The sequence below is a fragment of the Lottia gigantea genome, assembly GCF_000327385.1.
Source record: "Lottia gigantea unplaced genomic scaffold LOTGIsca_33, whole genome shotgun sequence".
In the NCBI taxonomy this organism is placed as follows: Eukaryota; Metazoa; Mollusca; class Gastropoda; family Lottiidae; genus Lottia; species Lottia gigantea.
In genome coordinates this window covers 2,459,803-2,483,047 of record NW_008709110.1, presented here as the reverse complement: position 1 = coordinate 2,483,047, position 23,245 = coordinate 2,459,803, and the positions used below count along the sequence as shown (strand labels likewise).

Genomic DNA, 23,245 nt, shown 5'->3' with positions numbered 1-23,245 from the left:
GTAAGATTCAATAAACTGACTTGTAAACCTGACAGTGAAAGATTTCATAAATTTACATTGAAATCTGACAGTGAAAGACATCATTAACTGATATGGAATCTAACAGTGAAAGATTTTATTATAAGGTTTCATAAACTGACGGTGAAAGATTTCATGAACTGACGTTGAAATCTGACAGTAAAAGATTTAACACTTTAAGATCTCGCATATTGACTAAGAAACCAACCAACTTATAGGAAATTAGCATTAAAACTGTACACCATATCTCAATTACAACAAAACAATGAACAACGTTATCAATATAAATTACATACAATCAAGACTACCAGCCTTGAACTTTATCCATTGAGCATTTGTGTACACAAAGGAGATATAAATATTCATAATTATATGTAAATTAATAGGTCAAAGGTCAATATTGGGGTATTCTTATGCCTCAGTATCATCACCATCATGACCTTTCAAGCGAAGACGAGCAAAATCTTCAAATATAAAATCATCATCTTTATCTCCATAGAATGCTTCACCACTACAAAAAAAAAATTAATAGCATTATTACTTTCCCTCTTTTTTTTCAGTATAAGTAACAGCAACAATATACCATCAACTTCTTCACTAACAACAATGTGTGAAACATATACACTAGGATATGGTATGTTAAAGATTAACAATGTTATGGTCATTGATGAAATGTTTTTTTTTGTTAAGACTAATTTTTATGTACAACAAATACACACTGATTAGGCAAATGACTGGCCTTTTTCTTTCAAGATTAAAACTTATTTACATTAAATCTATAAACTGCCAACATAAGTTGTCAATATAAAATCAGATATATATGGTTCAGAGGAGAGCATACTACTATTCTAACCTGCCATAAATTTGATCTCACAAATACACTGTTCAGTAGTAAGATAGATCAGTTTAAAAATATAAAATACTTACTTGGTATCTAGTTGTATCAAGTTTGTATCAACTGGCGCTTCACCGTCTTCTGCTGGTGCTATACTAGGTGCTCTTGATGGTGCTGGAGACTCTGGTGGTTTAGGATGAGTTAGAGTAAATGGTAACTCTACTGATAGATCACTGTCAATAAACAACAAAATCAATTACAATGTCATCATGCTATTTATGTGATTATCCTCCATGCTTTAAAATGTCATTTATCAGGCACCCCAAGTAATGTTTCCTAAACAAAATTGGCATATATCAATATAAGTATCAAAGTGTATACTGTACTTTAAATCTTGTAAATGCCTAAAAATAGAAATAAAACCTACCCTGAGCCAAATCCAAGAATAAGCTTGATTTTAACTCTATATGAGACAACAATACCTAGACTTTCTTTTTGACTACTGTCTGTCATACTGAAAAAAAATATTACAGTTCCGGTAAGATTATCTAATAGGCCTAAATATTTACCAAATACACTTATCACATCATGAATACAATTGAAAAAAAAAAACCTTGAATATGTCCATAAACATCTAGGAATATGAATTTTCAACAACTTTTTGTACAATTCATAAAGGTGGTTAGAAGAGGATTGTGTCAGAGTAAGCAGAACTAATTTGTTTTGATGTCTATTTTATTTTTAAAATGATATGATTAAATAACAACTTAGTTAACATTTTGAAGATTGCAGATGTATAAAAAGGAGATTATGAAAACTATTATGGTCACTTAATTGACTCACTGAAGTGTAAATACATGGATGCTGTAGGGGGAACTTGTTTGTGGTCACATATTGAAGGTGCTTGCTTAATAAAGGTGGTCACATGAGCAGGATTCACAGTAGATTAAAATAAGGAAGTTATTGATGTAATAAAAATACTTACATTGTTGAGGAAGCTAGATTTGTATCCTCATGTTTGAGTTTGCCATCCAGAGCTAGACCTCTCTTATCTCTATTATTAGCCAATAATGGTGTCAAATGATAAACCTTACAAAATCCTGTTTGACTAGGTTGAATGGGGAATCCTTCTCTACAAGATATAATATACATTTACTTATAAACATTGAAAACAATGTCTCATAGCAGTTTTAAAACATAACATTGAAAATCTCTAAAATGCCCACACTCCATTTAAATTCAAAATAATGTATTATGGGAAATAACTTATAAAACCTCTTGGCATATGTCTCATAAGTATAGGAAGTAATGTGATTTACTTTGTTATCAATGTAAATACATAATTTGCTATTTAACAGAGAAAATATGATAGTGGCTGTTTTAACAATTTACTGATATTAATATGATGGCACAATACAAGATTTCATATGTTAATTGGAACTTTGCATTTAATAAGTCTACTTGGGAAACTGTACAATGAACTATTCTTTTAAATTGGAATTTTGCTAACTGTAGCACTTTCAGAATGAAAATATGATTTCATCAACATCCCTGTAAAGGGTTCAGTCTTATCAAAAACTATTTTTCTATCTAAAAGCTGCTTCTTGTACTATGAACTGGTTAAGCAGATCTTAAGTAGACTGAACCAGTTACTGCCATGAAATATAAAGTAAATATAATAATCTAGAAAGACTGGATAGTTTTGTGCTGACAATGTATGCATAGTTCAGCAAAGATATTCATCACCATCCAAGACTGATTCAAATCACCCACGTTGCTCAATTATTATTATTTTACCCAAAAGTCATTTCCTGATGTGGACAAATATCTTTGCAAGACTACATATTATGATAATTGTGTTCACATATATAATATATTGTAATATTATTTCATGCAAATACCTACTAAATCTACTGATTAAACATGTATATAATAAATACATATAGATGTCCTAAAAACATTGATTCTACAGAAGTAGGACAGAGATCATAATGTACATTTAACAATGATTATACTTGAAATCATGCTGCATATATTATAATGTTATCTTTAAGACATATTCTTCAAAATATTCAGAACTACAAAATCAGATGTATGATGTATTTTACTGAAAAACATTAAATGCAGACTTGGCTTTTTTCATTTGAATCAATTTTACTTTAGGTCTTTTTTCACTAAATATTTGTGTAACATATCAGGTTTTTTCTTATCTTATTCCAAACAGGACAGCATTGATTTATAATTCAAAAAAAGAAAATTGAGATTGAAATTATATTTAGTTACAACCCTGCCCTACTCTTACTCATTTTCTACCAGTTTTTCAGATATATTGGCATAACTTAAACAATTTTATCAACAGAAAAGCTGAAAATTACTAATTAGATATTCTGCAATATATTCTGTACATTACTTAGAAAATGTTCTGCATAGTAGAGTAAAAACTAAAAATGTTGATGTAGTCAATTTTGATTATGTAATTTAAGAGATTGTAAAGAGGCTTTGTAAATTTTGTGTATCAGGGACACCGACAGCATCAATTTTCGCCATTCCAATTTTAAGATGTCTGCGGTTCCTGCAATTCTAGAAAATATAAGTGTTTGTTGACGTCCCTTATTGCAAAATATGCTTGTATAACATATGGCCCCTAGCAATTTATGACGTCAAACACTTAGTTTTATGGGAATCGCAGGAACCACAGACATCTGATTGAAAATAGGAATGGTGCAAATTGATGTTATCGGTGTCATTACAATAAAAAATAAACTCTGAGTTTTGTTTTTCATGACAATTTTCAATGATACTAAAGATAAGGAAGTATTTTCCCTTTTTACCATTGTATCTGGTTGATGTTTAACATAATTAATTTGGACATTTGTAGTTCTGAATAACTGTAAATAATCTTGATATATATCTACTGTGTTGTACTTACACAGGAAATACCCCATTGATATGATCTCCTGCCGATCTGAGTAAAATTTAATTCATATCATAATATTCAACAAGTTAAGAATTAGGCATGGTAATTGCTATATAAATGAAGTTATTTTGTTATCCAGCTACATGTACAATTTCATCAACATAGATCATCTCCATGCCAACATGCATTACCACAAATCCAATATATATATAATGCAAAGGCTTTAATTGTTTGATTGATGACTAAGGTCTTAAATGAATATTATTAAGATGACTTCTTCAGCTTGTCATTTCTTTGTAAAAAATTACTGAACATATCTATTCTGTCCATTCAATGTGATTTTAGAAAAATCATTAGAATTTTCAAAGAACAGAAAATAAAAAAAAATAACAAACTTCAACCATTCTTACCTACAATCAAGCACAAAATATATATGCATGTTATATCTATCCCTTATGAAATTAGTAAAAGCAATAAAGGAAACCTATTCTACCTTAACCATATTGTAATAATAGCTAGAAATATAACTTACTCAGTTTCCAATTCTGCTACAGTACATTTATATTGTGCCGTGGAAAACAGACATATATCAGCAAACTGGCGAACTGTGCAATAACAAAACATATATTTAGAAATAGAAAATGAAAAAGTTATGAGATGACAAGTGCATTTCCTAAATAGAATATAATATAAATTACCATTCATATCTTATAATCAACATACAATTAACATTTGTTGTTCTTCCCAATCACAGTTTCAATCTGTCACTTATATTTTATGTAACAAAGGAGGCTTTCTATTGTTGAGTTTCATATAGTCACACAGAACAATGACCATTTTACAGAAATGGTAATCCTTAAAAAAACCAGTAATTTCATACTGAAACTTCAGAAATAGAAAACAGGCTTTAATATCTGAGTACAATTTTTTAATATCAATCTAGGCATTGAAATCAGTCTCGAATTTAATCCTAGAGAGAGCCAATGTCCAGTCTAAATATAGAAATACACCACCAGTCTAATTAACTTAAGACCAAACCCTTGTTCCATTTTTTATCAACTTTTAAAAAAAAATATAGCCACTGCAGTTAGGGTTTAAAGACGACTTCTTGAACATTTGTCTACTAATAAAATTCCTGCCTTCTTCATCATTTAGATTTTTTGATGAGAACAAAAGTTATATTCTGAGAAGCATTAGCCACTATTATAACCTACTGAAGGGCAGGAATTTGATTACCTGGCAGTGTCATCAAACGGACGGATGTTCAAAAAGACCGTCTTTAGACCCAAACTGCAGTGGCTATTTTAAAAACAAAAGCTGATAAAATTGGAACTAGTCTAGTTGTTTATTACTAATCTTAGTTATCAAAAATTTTCAGCACCAAAAGCAATATCAATAATAAAATTGTATAGATTTTAGCTATAAAAAATAATGAATAATTCAGAACATTAATGAACATCAAATATACAGTAAAGAACATGAATGTGATTTGTGTCAAGTGGATGTAATGTGATACATAGTCTGTGATATCACATTCAGACTTACATATTGTCATCTTCTGCTAAAGTTTCACTTGTCATTGTATTTGCATACATTTGAATTTCAATATACTGCAAAACTGAGAAATGGCAAATGATTGAAGAGAAGTTTCCATGAGTTATCAAAATCACAATTTATACCAGATGGAAACAGACATCCTGACTACCGATGGAAATTGATTCTATCTGTAGCAAGATACATAACAAAATACTTTGCATTACAAGTATCCGGCGAATTTCATTTTAATTTAAAACATCTAAAATCTATTGTATCCTTTCCCTTATGATAATAATCAGGAATGAAAACTAAGATCAAATAAAGCCAATATCACTTTAGTGGGTGTAGAAATTCAATCATATAATCACAAAATAGCCCATTTGTACTCAGCAATGTGCTACTGATAGATAAAAATTATATCTGCATGTAAAGGTTAAGCTATAATGGTAGTAGAAATAAGATCATGATATCCAATCAAGCCCTATATAAAATCAATGTAATTATCAATACATACCTGAGATTTTGATTTTCTTGACTGTTTTATTGGTATTATTATCAACGAGAACATTAACATTCAAACTTTCACCATGGTAATATTTCTGTTTTAGATAAAACAATCATAAATAGTTTATTTATTTATAAAAGTGACACATGTTGTAGGAATAAAGTGTTCTACTTGCTGAATGTCTTGGTTTTAGCTATCTGTAACATTTTTCAGAATTAAAAAACTTCGTTGAATTGTATGCAAACCTGACATCAAGTTATAACTCTGAAAACTGCTACTGATAGTTGAGATTGAGACTTCTCATCCAGTAAAGCAAGTATAATAATAATCTGTAACTTTTGATTATATAGACTAGATAAACTAGATTGTCTGGACCATGAAATTCACAAAAATTTAGACACAAAAAATTAATTTCACATTACATATATCAGTTAAAACTGGAATATTACAGGAGTTTATAGGAGATAATTATTTCTTTCTTATTCTTATTCAAAAAATGTTTAGCTGATTTCAATCTTGGTTTCCAGTACAACTTAGATGTAATAATCACAATCCGAATGTTACAATTCCATCATACATGCATCTGGGTACTAGGTAATGTGATTTTAAGGGGAGTGTTCTCCAAATTAAGTTTTGTCAAAATTTTTTATTGTTTTAGCTTAATTAGCTATAAAACGATAGGGATGGACTTGGCACCATCTTTAATGAGAATATAGTATAGTAATGAATCTATCTCAGAGAGTAGGTATTGATGATCATTTATATTTTATCATAGACTATAGCATAATATATTACATGTGATAATTGTCATATTAGTGATTATCACTCAATATACACCACAGCACCAGGATATTAAATTATTATTCTCATAGTTTTTCATTAGAGACGCAGAAATCATTTCTTGGGTAAAAAAAAATATAAAAAAAGCGTGATAACCAAATGATTCTGTTAATTTTCTGACAAACCAATGCAAGTTCGTTCTAGCCAATGCATGGCTGAAAAGTCTAACCAATTTAAAGGCATCAAGCAATGAATGTCCATGATGTGCATATTGTGTATATTGGAATACATTGTATATTCATTAATCATATAGAAACTTTAAATTGGTTAGATTGTGATAAGGAGGTTATTAAGTCAAATATTTTGTTCAAAAACTGTTATAGACATGAGCTATTATTGACAAGTCTGGCACTATTGAATGTGTTTTATGCCTTTTAGTTGTATTAGATATTATTGATATTGAATTAAAAAACAGGAATTTACTATTTCAATCCAAAATATGACATCTGTTAACATCATCGAAGACAAAACTCATTTTCATTCAAACTATAGGGGTGGAACAACTATAAAATTCTATCAAGTGTGAAAATTGAAAATCTTTATATTAATATTTTCATTGACATGAGTTTTATGTTGCTTTTTCAACAACATGCAATGTATTTTTTTTAATACAGATCTGTCTGTACTATGGTCCTATTAATAATAGACAGGTCATACTTTGAAAACACAGAAGTGAAATATTGACATGAGACAATCAATAGCCTAGAACTAGTTAGATAATAAAATATAGGGTATAATATAGGTTGTATTGTAGTAAGGAAGATGTGACACATGGTTTAGTCAATATACAACTACTAGGAACTAGGTTATCAAACATTATTATTCTATATCAGTCTGTACTCTAATGAATGCCAATTAGCCACTCACATTTCATTTCCCGTACAGAACAATGATTGTAATGATATTGGGATGAAATTACTATATCTTATTTCTTCCTGTGTTCCCTACTCATTATCCAACAAAAACTGTGGTGTAGTCATACAAGGCAAAAATCTGGATTCCTTGAGATGCAAAGTTAACAGCTTCAGTTGAGAGTCATTAAAAAAGTGAAACCGAGAAAGTTAAATGTCCTCTTCTCATCGATGATGCTATCAATTTTCTCAGAAAAGACATTGCAAAATATGTTTCTAATCTGTAACCCTTAGGGAACAATTTATCAGTCACAACACTACGATTCTATTTCATCTGATAATAGGTTGATCAAGAACTTCTCTTTATATTGGTATATTTTGGACCTATACAAAAAGATAGCTTATTTTTCAAATATACATTAACCATGGACAACCATGATCATAAAGGAACTAGGGACAAATGATTATTAACAAAAGTTTGGAATATTATAATATGACCTCCATGTATTTTTAATAACATTCTATTGAAATGTTACTGAAACCTATATTATCTTTCTACAGTAGATAATTAAAAGCTGATATAATAGAGCAGTAAATATCAATATAAAATCCTATTAACATGAATAATTGAAATCAACAATAACTATTCTGTTGTATTATACAGACCTCTTTGTCCAGTGAAGCTTCTAATCGAATATTACCAGGACTCATCATGAAATCTTTGACATTTTCAGCACTGGGCTGAGGTGCAGGTTCTTCTGGAGCATAAGTAAGTTTACGAATCGCCAGCCGGACGGAGTTTCTAAAACAGACATTGATGATAATGATAACAACTATTAGGTAATTGAATATTGAATATTAATTGCACCCATTCCAAATATTGTACTATAAGCAAGGGTTAAATCTTTAGAACTAACCTCTTGTGTGGTTTCTCATCAACATTATCTGCTACAAATGTTTTTAACTCGTAATCAACACCACAAGGTTTCCCTGTATCTCCTGGAGCTGGTTGTAAGGTTACAGAGGCTGGGGCATTAGCCGGCATCTACAATATATAACAATATTTACACTATAAATTTCTTCCTAAAAGTGTCAAAGAAAGAACAGATAAAACTAACAGTAAACAAATAAGTTTCAAAAATTTAAAGAATAATAGATTACTGTAGTTTGGAGAGTTACCTATGAATATTTAGTAGGATAACAAATTACAAGGCTCAAGGAAGAATAACAAATAACAATGAATGGAATGACCTAGTGCAATATGAGCTTACTGAAAGAATAACAAATGTCAGTGGTTTAATGAACAAGTGTAAAATTTTGTAAGAGTAACAATTGACAGAATTTCAGAGAACTACCCAGCATAAGAACAACAAATTACAGAGGCTCAGTGTAAGCTAGTGTAATATACTGAATGATTTCAGATTACAGAAGCCCTGAGAATTATCTAGTGCAAAAATGAAAGAAAGATAGCTAATTATAGAATCTGGCTAGCACAGAAGTGGTTATTTTGATCAATTGAAAGAACAATAAAACTGAAGAAATGTAACAATAAACTAAACCAATAAACCCACATTTTCATACTTCTAACAAATTCAGTAGCACGGAACAGCACAAAATTTCTATTTATTAACAAAATGCCTACACTTCATTGCTTATAAGTATTGCAGAAGTAATGAAGCAGATACATAATGTAAATTTGGAAGGAAAGTTTCTTCTTATTTTCAATAATTCAATATAAAATGTTGCATGGATTGTCACATGCCTTCAATTTAGCTGTAATTCTTATATTCAGTTCCATTACGTTATTGATTTAACACGACAAAATATCAAATAACCAATAAACTTTTTTTTATTACTTTCATAAATATTCAACAAATATTTATAAAATTCCATTTCAGATGATGGGTTGATAATTTTATTGAGATCCTTTTAGGGCTGTAGGATTTAATCGATATATTGTGATATGGGAGACTCAGAGACAATATATCCCTAATGATCTGTGTGTATCAATATTGAAGATATTTTAAATCTACTTTCACTTTTCATGTGCCAGTCCCGATTATGGTTATCGTCATTTTAACATCTTGAAAATTAATGTTATATTTGCTTAGAATAATATTTCACGCGTAACTAAAGTTTTTATATTAAACCTAAGCTTAATCAATTAAATATGACATTACTTTTATTTTTAATTACATTTTACGACAACCAAAAACTACTATCATAAAGCATGGTGTCTGCTGATAAAATTTTAGTTTCTAAGAAAGGAAAGGAAAAAGGAAAAGCGACAGTGTGGAAAAACTTTGGGTTTAATCAAACTGAAGATGGGGCAATCCATTTGTGATTTTAGTTTGTGCCAAATTTATATTTTCATTTATGGTTTGTCTCAACAGAACAAATCAACAAATAAATTTGCATAATAATATTTATTCTAATATTTAATAATTTAATGTTTTTATTTCTCACACACATTATTTTTAATTAAGTTTAAATAGGATGTATTGCATAATAGAATCTAAGTTGCTCACAAATTTGAAAAAAAGCTGAAATATTAACTCAATGACATATTGAAATATATTGCAATACGAGTTGTATTGCAATATATCAGAATACGATCATTATCATTTGAACCATTTAAAAAATGTTATTTTAAATTCATGTGCTAATTTGAAAGAAGGCTTTCTCTGTAAGTTATAAAGGGAGAAAGTCCTTTTAATATTCATAGAACTAGTTGAAATAGTTCACCAAAACCTCACAGTAAATTTCCGAAAGAGAAATCATACCTAACACTTGACTTTGCTGTCTTGAATGATCAATAATGGTTATTGGCCTCATTTCAATGACCTCATAGATTTTTCAATTTGTGATTGCAATTAGGAGAAGGTCATTAATTGCTTTTCATTCCATGTGGCATTAAAGGTCTGCAGACTTGTCACTCTTTGCGTTTTATTCTTATCCATTAAACAAGGATTCTCAAGAATCTGCTAAAAAAACATGTTTGCTTTTCTCAAATTTAAACAATCTTGCCTTGTTATTTTTTGTTAATTACTATCAAATATAAATGTAAACTGAGTTAATCTGTTGACGCAAGTAAAGCCTGGCTGTAAGTATTTATAACTTGAGATGATGTAAAATAGTTTATCACAATGACCAGTTGTAGAGAAAATATTTAGATTTCTAACACTTATCTCCTCTATTTAATTCACTCTGTGTCAGACAGAAAGAATTCTAGTGTATTTAATCTCTTATAGAAAAAAGATCTAAAATAGACAATTGCTCTGGGAAAAGTTATTTTTCTCTAGAAATAGCAAAGAAAGTCATTGATTAATTAACAGAATCTTTCTTGGCAATTGTGAAGATTATAGTATGGCTTTTTGGACCTTGCACATTTTGGTCATTTGATCAAATTGAGGTGGAACCAGACATCAAGTAAGCATGCTTTTCAACCATTAAATGATATAATCAGATACAGATTGAAAAGGTACCTAAAAATAACTTATTATTTCTACATATCTATAATTGTATTTTATCTGTTGTTAGGAACCTAACATGAGGCACAAGAGTTTTCTATTTTCTGTTTTTCTATCCTTATGATAAGAAATGGCAAAGATGTTGGTAGTTTGGTCTTTAAAAATACCAAGGCAAATGCCTGGGTTTCTTTTATGTTTACATTTGACCTACACTGGGATAAAGGAGCAATTAGAAAATCATCTTGTATGGTAAGAGACAACAGTATTGATCTTCTCACCAATTTGTCTACTGTGTTGAAAACACAATGTTTTTAGCCTGAATCAATTTTTGATAATGAGTTATAAATAGTAGTTGTTGCCCTCAGGATAGTTCACAAGATTCTGAAACGTATTTGTCAAAGGAATTACTATCCATGATTTCAGTACGAATGGACCTGATAAAATGTACTGGAAATAAAACATCCATATGTAATTTTTCTTTTAAAAACAAGGTATTTGTAACATGCTAGCCATTTAAATCAAATTTATTTGATCATGTTAATTACACATTCTGGAAGACAATTGTCTATATCTATCTGCTTGGCTTTTATTTACTCCACTTTCTTTTTGAGAACTTTTCCTACTTATCTATAGAGAAAATCATCAGGTGGCAATTTAAGATAGGGGCACACAAACTGTTTTTGTTGTTGATTTTTATCGCAGACTAGAGTCTTGTGAAACTCTTGTGAAGAGTTTCACAGACTGGCTGTGGGCATGCAAGGAGACAGAAAATCCCCAGTCAGTTGTTTCCTACTATGTGGATGATCACATGATGATGATGCGATTGAAGTTAAAATGGATCTGATTGGATGATGATGCTCTGTGGAATATTATCTCTTAGTGAGTCTGGACACACAAAGAAAACAATCGCAGACAATTAGCAATGCAATGGTCAAAACTCTAGTTCAAATCTTGTTGAATTTCAGGCACCTATGAGCCTGACAAAATTCAAATAATAAAACATAATACAATGTTGGTATTCCATGTTATATATCAATTCATATAAATTATCTATTAACAGTATCAATTGATAATTGTCTACAGTTGGACACAAATATTGTGAAAATGAGATGGGAGTGTTGTTTTTTATACATTATAAAATAATTTTATTCTAATGGGAATTGCAAGTCTAGCAATATAGTTTGAAATACATTATATTTCACGTCTAAACTTACAAAAATCGATGATATTTAAGTCATTTGTGAAAAGTTTTCTTAAAATATTTTTTTTTCGAATCTTAATAAAAACTTTGTTTCTTCCACGTAATGAGAGTTATTATGATCGTTCTTATAAAAGACATGTTGCCATTAAAATTTTATGTGCAACTAATGATCTCATGCAACTAACATTTTACAAAAGGTTTCTTGAGGCAAACATATTATCTCTTGCTATATCCAGCTGTAAATGGATAAGTATCATTCAGGAAAGACCATTGCCAAGACAACTTGTCGAAGGCAGCAAAGAATGGATCCTGAAGAAAATAAGTTTCCTAAGAATTATTCATTACATGAACGAATAAAATTAACCCAATAAAACCTGATAAATTGATATGCACAACTTGTGTTCAATTTTAAGTGGCTTGCAACATATTTTTTGTAAAACCAATTTCATTTCATCGGAAGTAGAACATATCTTGAAAAGTTGGAATAATAATGGAAGCAATGTTAAGTAAAATAGGAATTCAGTATTTCATATGAAAATGTTCTGTAACTAATACAGTCTGGGTCAAGCATGTGAAATATTAAGACAATGAATTCAAGAACAGTCGAATATTACAATTCAAATCAATGTTTTGCAAATATATTAGGGATTTTACCATGGAAACGTTCATACTTTCATTGATTCATTTCATCTTTAAGTATGAACAATTCTGATATTCTGAAGTTGTAAAAAAACTCCCCTTTTAACATCATTGTCTTAAGCTAAAATAGCAGCTAATATAAGAAATTTATTGTGGTTTGGAAATATTTTACTCAATTGTCATTTAAAAATTCAACTTCTAGCTTGCACATAAGTGCTTTTAAATACCTATTGAATTTCATGGCCATTCATCCTAGTTGTAAGGTACTTTGTTTCTAGCCTACTCCATGACCTTCCCTTGTGCCATGATTTTCTTTGTACATTCTAATTGTTTCGTTGAAAAATTGAAACTACCATTAAAACAATATCGTCTTGGGAAGATTTTTTTACATTATGTAGATTTAATGAAATAGGTATTTTTTAACAGATTTCAGGAACTTAATCATTTCCAGATGAAGTACCAAAATTCTATAAGGATCGCATTGTCCATGTTTCATTTCATGACAATGATTATTTGTGTGAGCACTATTAAAAAAACATTTTGTTGATGTAGCCTACTTACTTCAAAATAAAATGGGTAAGCATTTGGTCCAAGTTTTTTAATCAGCCTTTCTTGAAGTCTTGTTAATGGTTTCTGTTGTTCTTTAACTTGTGGAAAAACCTGCATTGTAGATAGATACAGGTCTTTACGGAAAGTAAGACCCAATACATCCAAATCTTCTCGTCCATATCGGAAAGCTGCCAATACATGAACGAACACTTTCCTATCTTTCAGATATTCTGGATCCACTAGAACAACTCCATCTGAAAAATATCAGAAAGGTTTATAAATATAGGTAACATAATATATAAACATTAGAATCTTTATATTGAACATTTGATAGGTTAAATATTTATGACTTATACAGATATATAGTTGATTCTTCCACTGAAGAACATAATTCTGCAAAATGAAGGTACAGGTATACTACATCAGCAGTATAATAAAGACTTGTTCAAGACAAACGAGCAATTACTTGAATTTTGTTAAGGTGTCACAGTAACTGTCATTTAATTACAGGTGTATCAATGTGGATGACACAACCCTAACACAAGAAAGACACTACATGTTATGTATTTGTTCACATAGGCTTAGGTGCACCAGAACATTACATTGTCTATAAATAATGATTGCTATCCATTGAGATGTCAAAAGGCAGAAGATTGAGCTATTTCTAAGGCTTCAAGAAGACTAGGTCTTCATAATTTTACAATATCTATATTTAGCAAGTCAGAAACAAGACTTACAAAGGTCATATTACTAAATTTTCTTTTTGACTGTACAGCCATATAGTATTATCATTAAAAGCTTATGGTGAAACCTACTTGTACCATAGGGCCCATTAGGTGGAATTTAGGAAACCTCTTTAAGTTTCTAATTTTTCTACGTGAGCTGTGTTCTCCAATCTTTATATTTCTCATTTAGAATGCAGACAACATTTTTGAAAATAAACTGTAGAATTAAAAGTTGGATGTTGTGTACTTTTATCATGACATTTCTGTGACAATCTAATACCCACATGGCTTCCTTGTTCTTCTTATAACCTACAGGCAAATTAGATCTTGTAAATATCTCAATAGATCAGTTAAGATTACAGTTAATATTAAAGTCAAACAGTTACATCAAAGATTCAATTTATAAAGTCACAATTCAATTTCATTTTTTATTTCAGCTTTATGGTGACAAAACTTATACGATTATTCTTACTTTGTATCATTATTGCCTATTGTTAATTACTTAATCTCTTTGTATTTAATCTTTGTCTTTTTAATTCAAATCATCTCATCCCTTAATCAATCTCATTGAACAATTCACATCAAAGTGGAAACTAATACCTAATAATTGTGGCCCGAGTGTGTTGTGGTCCGAGTTTGTTATGAAATATTTTTAAAATGTGGATTGGTCTTAGTTTGTTTTGGTCTGAGTTGTTCTGATTCCGTTGTTTACATCTGGGTGACTACAGGACTAATTTCAACTACTTTAGTTTGAGAGAAAAGCATGCCATTTTTGACCAGTTCATTTATTGCAGTATAAATATGTACAATTAATCAGTCTGGACCTAGAAAGGAAAACTTTACAGAGGCCAAGTCTAGAAGAGGAGCATTATTCACATCCACTTGGTAATACCAACCATAATGCCCTTCCCAAATCAATCTTTATGATCCACCTCCCACTCCCCTAAATACATGACGATCATATCATCTGAAGGTAATTGAAATAGTAAGGTAAAAGATAGTAATTGAACATCATATTAACATAAAATCAATTTGTTATCAAATAGATTGATGCTGAAAGGTCCATTGAGAATACTTAATACTACATGTTAACCCAGAAGCCATTATGACTGATGACTCTAATAATACATGACTGAAATATAAATCAGATGTCATCATTGCCATGCTGGCGACACCAACTAAAATAAATTCAACAACACTTTAAAATATTGAATTCTTACTACATGACATAGGCTTTATATGGGAATTTATTCTTATTTCTACAGCATATAATCAAATTATATTATTAACAACATTACTAATTCTATTGGAGCTTAAACTCAATTGTCTTTGGATACAATTTTGTATCCATTCTAAACTTCTACTATGTCATAATAGATCATCTGTAAGTCTAGTAAGGTAAAAGTAGTAACGTAAACTTTACTTCAAATTCTACTACTATTTCTCTGATCAGTAAATTATATATTTTTGAGAAATAATGTGGCGTTCACATCTTAACGAAGAAATAAGACTATCCTAAGAAACATTGGAAATAAAAATCAATACAATGTCTATTTCTCTTCTGACAGAAGAAAACATACGATGGCGACAAACACCATCAAAATAGATATCACATACGTATTAACTGTCAACCATGAAGGATACTTCACACAGCAAAAGGAAAAATTATGAATGTTTGATTTTTTTTAATACAGCAAATTTGGTTGCAAAAGACAATACTAATCACATGTACTACACTATTGTCTTTGGCAATTGCTAATTCTATTTAGTTTTTCAAGTTAAACAATGTTTCATTTGATAATTATTTAATATATATATATGCCAATGTGAGTTGCGCTTAAATAAATATATTAAATAGCTGTCTGTTCATGACATCAATCAAAACTACAATATTGTTAAGACGTTTCTATGAAATATAAGATTATCGAGTGTCACACTATTTGACATAAAATCTTTAAAAAAAAGTTCAGATATCAAGAAAGGTATTATCGTAATATAATGTTACAAGGGGATAGAAATTTAATACGCAAGTATAGAAATACAAATTTTTTAATCTTTTCCAACCTACACCTGCAGCACATTTAATCCATCAAACAAACCAGTAGTTTTGAATCAGACTGGAATTAAAATGGTTTAAGTTTATATCATGTGTTACTTGCCATAAGTCTCTAGTATCTGGTCTTTCTACAAGTTTGTTTTGGCAAGCTTCAGTGTGTCAATATACTTTCAGGTTATAGCTTATTTTCTTCAATTCTGAATTTTAAATTCAATCAATTTACTCAAATGAGTCAAGTCTGAAGAAGAGTAAATGCACATGTTAAAGCAGGTTTTAGAATGTGATCACAATTGGGGAATATTAATGGTTATTTACTTAGTTGTTTTATGGTTTTATTTCATTTTCTGTACATTTTATTACTGGTATCTACATTTGTGTGTTATTTCAAAACATTTATAAAATGATGAAAAGTAAGAAATTATTATATATTTTATGATTGTGATTGTCAACGTGATAATGTTAACATTATTCATATTGCTACAAGCAAAACATGTAATATGTAATATCTACTGCTTCCATTCCAACCTCCACTATATTTTTGTCACATTGAATCACTATGGAGACATGATATTTATAACTGTAACCACCAATCAGAACTCTTGATTGATTTATTGTGAATATAACATTTTGACTTGACAATTCCACCTTGCTTCTATAAATAGTAACATTGACTTTAGTTACTAATGAGTACAGAGATTATCAGCTATCTGATTTTACAATCTCACATCAAATGGTCTTTTTAACAGGCTTGGTGGTCAAATAAAAGAACACTTCATTTCAACCTGTTCTCAATAATTTATTGATCAGTAATAAATTTGAACAGTTGATCAATCAAGAATGTTTCTCCAGTTATGTCACAGTCAAAGAGATGGAATTTGAAACGAGTCGTCGTCTAACTTCAAGTTATGAAAAAAGTATCTCAATGGTTTTGTCAAAATTAATCAAACCTATAGTCTTTATCATGTTCACAAGCTAATCTATATAATGTACTTTGGTAATATCTTAAAAACCTACAAACATAACTAATGACATATGAACTGGATTTCAAAAATAAACATTAGTTTCGTCAAAATCTAACTAAAACTGTTATTGTGGATGGAAGGACAACCAATGTAATAAGAGCATGTAAAAACTAATATGCTCATGTACAAAAGAAAGCAATGTCCATATATAAAGTCGCTTTAAAGTATATCCAAGCCATAACACAAAAACTACGGTGAATTTTTCCATTCATTAATCTGATTAAATTTTGACACTATATATGAGATTATGACATATTTCACTTTAAACCCTGATATTACAAGATACAAGTAAACTAGTGTCCAAAAGAAACGATACCACCTGTTTGCAACGACATAAAAGAAAAACTAAACAATGCAGAAGTTTAGGATTGGTGTTATGCTTTTGAGAAATCCTTTCACAACATCTGTAGAAAAATTCCATTTCAATAAAATCTGTACAACCAATATGACAAGCCTTTAAAGATGGGTGGGGTCGAAAAAAGAACTTTTCGTTAGAGCACTGATCACGGAAACAACGGGAAATGTCACACCACACGTCACAAAGTCAAGTCAGTAGCGGGTATGTCCACCGTGAGCATCATTACATGCCAGAACACGCCTACGGACTGATGCCGTCAAACGTCTGATGACATTGGGAGTGATGCGTTGCCATTCCTCGAGGAGGCATCATTCCAAGTCCAGGACGTTGACTGGAGGCACACGGCGACGTCGGATTTGCCGATCGAGGTGGTCCCATAAGTGCTCGATGGGATTCATGTCCGGTGAACATGCGGGCCATGGCAAAACCTGTACGTTGGCAAGGAAGTTCTGTGTCAATCTTGCTGTGTGTGGCCTTGCATTGTCATGTTGGAAAAGGAGTCCACGAGGCTGTTGCTGAATAAAGGGCACCACAACAGGCCGTAGGATGTCATCAATATAACGCTGTGCATTCAGATTTCCACGAATTACGACAAGCCTCGTTTTGACGTCACCACATATGCCACCCCAAACCATTAACCCTCCACCTCCAAACGGCCGGACCTGTTGGATACAGTTAGGCGCCAAACATTCACCAAATCGTCGGTATAGAAGCTGCCGTCCATCGTTTTTGAAGATGAGGAATCTGCTCTCATCAGAGAACATAACATGTGCCCAGTCCCGCCGTTGCCAACGTCGAACTCGCCTGGCCCAGTCTGTTGTTCCGGTGTCGAGGCGTCAGGAGCGGTCCGCGGTAGGGATGATGTGGCCGGATACCATACTGCCGTAGTCTCCTGTAGACGGTCTGTCGACTGATCCTGTGTCCCAGTGCTGTAGCCGCCGTGGACGTCGCTGTTACGGTGCGGTTCCTCAGGTGTAATACCCGGATGTAACGATCTTCACGGTCGTGGTTACTCGTGGTCTTCCATTCCTGGGCCTGTCTGACGTCTGACCTGTCTGACGTAACCGCTGCATCAACCTGGTGATAGTGATGCGTGCGCAGCCCAATCTTCTGGCAAACGTCGACGTGTGTCGCTCCTTGTTGGACCATTCCAACGGCTCTCTCTGTCTCGATGGCTGTCAAACGTGACATATCTTGTGTTCTTTTTGTTGCTGTGATATCAACGTGTCTGATCAGCCGTTTTATACAGTTTTTATGCACGTGCAGAACACTTCAATGACTTTATTTCTCCTGATAAAGTTCATTTCAGACACACTAGTTGCATTAAGAGATGAACTGGTTGTATTTATGCCAATAATAGAGGAATATCATATAATTCCTTCAGTAATTCATATCACATATTAAAACAGTATAATTTTTGCTTGAACACAAATGATATGACTACGTAATGAATAAAGTCACATATTGTTACTATTCAGTCAATGATAATGATTTAACTTTTCTTTGTTGCTTAGTAAATACAAAAGCATTTACTTATAACAGAAACTTAAACTAATTGTTGAGGACGTTGCTAATCGAAAAGGACCTTATGTGATATTGGGCCATTAGTGACGTCACTTAGCCTTAGTGGAATTGCAAGAACCACAGATGTCTGTTGGAAAATTGGAATGAAGCCAATTGATACTCTGTGTCCCTGATACATATAAAAATCTAGAAAACCTCTGTACAATCCCTTTAACAATTTGGATTAGAACTTCAGGTTATAATCAACATTATCATTAACAGTTATGTTCAAACTTTTAGGTGTTGAAATGATAAACAGAAATTCTAATGAACTTTGAGGAAATCGATTACAAATAAGAAAAGATTTTATAATGAAAGGTGGTATTGGGTTTCTAAGCATTCCCTGTACAATTTTGTTAAATTAAGCAAACTGATGAAGCAAATCATTCAATAATAAGGTGATGCCCACCATTTTAATTCTCTCACCTATTACCTCTACTAGTAGCTCATATCATTTTAAACCTTAATAATGCAAAAAACAAGGAAGAAAGAAGACTCAAAGTATAATCAATAATACTTGCCTATGGGATCTGTGTGAGTAAGATGATCAACAAAATCTCTCTTTCCTAGGTATGTCGTAATCTAGAAAAATAAATTATGCATACTGAAATTATGAAGGCCTTTTTTTTGTGTTTTTTCAACCTTGTAATAAGATATTTTATCCAAAGCATGATCAATTCTATCAGTAATCATTTGGAAATCAATAATCAAAATATAAAACTGATGATTGTTCAATGACAATTATATAAGAAAAACAGGTGTTGCATTACAAGATAATTTTAATAATCAAATTAACACACAATCAAGAAATCAATTATTAACCAGACCAATAAAACTAATTATCAAACTTGAGTACATTTAATAATTAACACTTACCTTTCCATTTGGACTGCTTTTCTTAAAAACTCTGAAAAATAAATAATGTATGATTAGCTTTCAGTTTGGCTAATGTGCTATCATGCTTATATTCAGGTTTCATCTTGTGTAAATTTATTTCAAGTAAGGAGAATAAATTTGACACAAAAATACAACTATCATGATAGGAATACATTGTAAATTTAAGTATAAATGTATTAGCATACCAAACTTTATCATTTATTGAGAACAGGACTTTGGGGAATTCAACAGATACCTTCTGTCATCAACCTTCTTTGGGTATTTATCTGAATTGTACCAATTATATTTTTATTCATGTGTATTGATATTGAAATGGCCCTCATATAGATGGTTAGCTGTTTAAATTCAGTAAAATTTTATCTTGTACTATAATAAGATCATTAATCCAGCTTGGCAATTCTTTAACATTTTGAACGGACCAAATATATGTCAAATAACCATTTTTCTTTTTATAAAATATTTTACTCTTCAGTTTCATATTAATTTTTTCTTTATATAATATCAATGTAATGAGCTTTAAACTGAATTCTATGATATGTTGTCAAATCAAAGAAAATTATAGAAATACTCTGCTTTCTCTCTGTCACAAACAAGCAAAATATTTGACTTACACACTGTATGTTACTGACAAGTAAATTATATACTACTACAATTTTTATAACATGACAAAATATCAACTGAACATTATTAACTATATTGACTGGAAAGACAAGGATCAGGTGTTTTGTATTAAGGTGTTCTTGATAGGTGATTTCTTTGTTTCATTAGTGGAAACTAATTAACACTGACAAAATTAGATGAGCAATTCATCAGACCAAATTTAGGTTTTGGCTAATCAAGTTAAATTTTGATTCACAATTAATAAAAATTCTGTAGCATTTCAAAATATTCACGTTACAGACTTCTGATTGTTAGTTACATAATGTTATACAAACTGCCAACAGTTACAGTGTATTTGATAAATTGATAGAAATTTTAAAAATATACATTTTGCTTTGATCGCCACGATAAATTTTGGTTTATCATAGAAATTTTTAAATTGTGAAAGAGGTCATTTTGAATGACTAACTGCGGTGAAATACCGCTTAAATTGAACCCTGCTTTAGTATATACAATAATTACCTACCGTGTTTTAATTCCATTGGTCATGTTTTAATATTAAAATTATCTAACTATTCTAATGACTTATATAATTCTCCATAAAAATCATTCAAATATAAAAGAATTCAACTTGATTGAGGCAACAGATACAGTGATTCCTGATGTACAATATGTACTGAATTTCCGACAAACCAATTGACCAGTCTCAGGTCTAGTGCTCCTTTCACTCTGATCATCAAATCACTTCTGACTAAATCAGGTATGACATGCAAGAAAATCTATAATGTGTTAATTAAGCTAAAAGAACGTGACAAAGTAAGTAATAAGTCTAAAGCATATAATGATAATTATTTCTGTCTACTTTGTTTAATTGAATATTATACTGCGAACAACATGTCACATGATCTGAATTAAAACTATTTTCCTTGAATTTGATACCAGTGGCTCCTTGTTAACACTTTTTATTGAACAACTTAACACTCTTTTCTAATAATGACAACAGAATTTATCAGTATAGTATATAAAGCGATTAGGAGTATTTTGTGTACTACCTTAAAGTATTGGTCCTATCCATAATGTTCTAAAAAAAAAAGTGTTTTTAGGTTTTTTTTGAACTCATTTAACATTTTCTATATTAAATTGTCTAACTTTGATGTTTGGTTTTCATAAATTGCCAAATATTCTGAAGGAAACCCATCTTTATTTCCATATTCTGATATCATCAATCAACAAAAAATTGAAGCTGCAGGAAACAAACTTGCTGATACAAGTTCACATTTAATATAAGCACTATGCACCCATAGCTCAATAATATGATCTAAAAACTGAATGTTATGATGACATTTTTTGAAAACTATATTAGTTTTAAGTTCAAAGTTACAGGCAAATGAATTAAATAAAAAAATATTTCTCTCTTTAGATTATACGAAGTAAACAAATTTATTTTTTGATGTATATCAAATAGCAGCCTACAAAGGGATCTTCATACATTTTATTTTGAAGCAAGGCATACTCTCTCTTTAATAAGACCGAAAACTTATCAATCTAGAATATTCTATATATAGTATAATCTTATAATATTTTATAATCATGAGTTAATCCTATTTCAAATATAGATCAAAACAAATCTTTTTAAGGTAAGATGTAAAAATTATATTTTCTATAAAGCATGTCTTTTATCCATTTTATCAACTTACACTGAAAATAGTTCATGATATAATATTACTTTTAAAGATTTTTGATGTTTGTCTTTTCAATTATAATATAATATGATTATTAATGCTAATATAATATGTAACAATATTCTTTCTCATTGATCACACATGTAAAAAAAAATATAAATCTTATAAATGAATGTCAGGTCAACCAATAAAAATTTCTATCTGACAAAGTGAATGTTTACTTTGTGCCACATATGTTTCATTATTGATTTATAAAACTTGACAGACAAAAACAAACAACCTAATGAAAAAGATATATTCTATCAAAAATTCATTAAGGTTGTTTATCAGTTGACACTAAAAGCACTTCTGTTGAAGTCTATATAAATGTAAATGGAATATAAAAGAAAGAGTTTATTTTGATTTCATTATTATTGCACAATGAAAGAGATATATAATATTTATAATCTTTTTGAAGTTCGAATGGTTACTCGTAAGTTAACAACAAGACTTGAAATAAGCATGCGGATATGGACATTGTCCGGTACAATTTCGGCAAATGTCTGGTACCAAATGCATGAAAAAATATTTGTTTCTTATCATGAATTATCAACGTTTCTGATCGCTAAAATTGTTAACAGAAGTCAAGGTTGTGTGTTCTTGCGTGTCCCTTTTCATGCAACAGAATGACATTCTCGCCTCGGAACGCAAAGAATTTGATACAAAGATGTACACTGAGCCGGAGGAAAATGTTGGGCCCCAATATTGTAAACACTGCCGGATGTGTTGAGTTTTCTCAAAACCGAAAGTGGAAAAATAATGAAAGTAAGAATCCCATTGGCTGATATTAAGAGAAATCTTTCTTGTCTAATCAAGGCTTTTCTCTGGTCCAAGAATTATTACGTATATTTTTACAGCTTTATCGTTACCCGAGAGTCATCGGAAATATATTGAATGAAATTAACTATTCTTATCTTGCTGTTAACCCTATATGGCAGGTAA

At 30.6% G+C, this 23,245-nt stretch overlaps 1 protein-coding gene across 1 annotated transcript; it reads right to left on the bottom strand.

Moving 5' to 3' along the window:
* Positions 1-429: 429 nt before the first annotated feature.
* On the bottom strand, positions 430-19,994 carry LOTGIDRAFT_120072 (hypothetical protein; the record flags this gene model as incomplete). Its single annotated transcript, XM_009058330.1, has 12 exons — positions 430-529; positions 946-1,086; positions 1,281-1,367; positions 1,839-1,985; positions 4,303-4,375; positions 5,821-5,905; positions 8,169-8,304; positions 8,420-8,547; positions 13,374-13,615; positions 14,214-14,215; positions 19,603-19,667; positions 19,962-19,994. Coding segments are annotated over 12 exons (1,239 nt in total), but the record flags the coding sequence as incomplete, so codon positions are not given.
* Between the last annotated feature and the right edge of the window lie 3,251 nt (positions 19,995-23,245).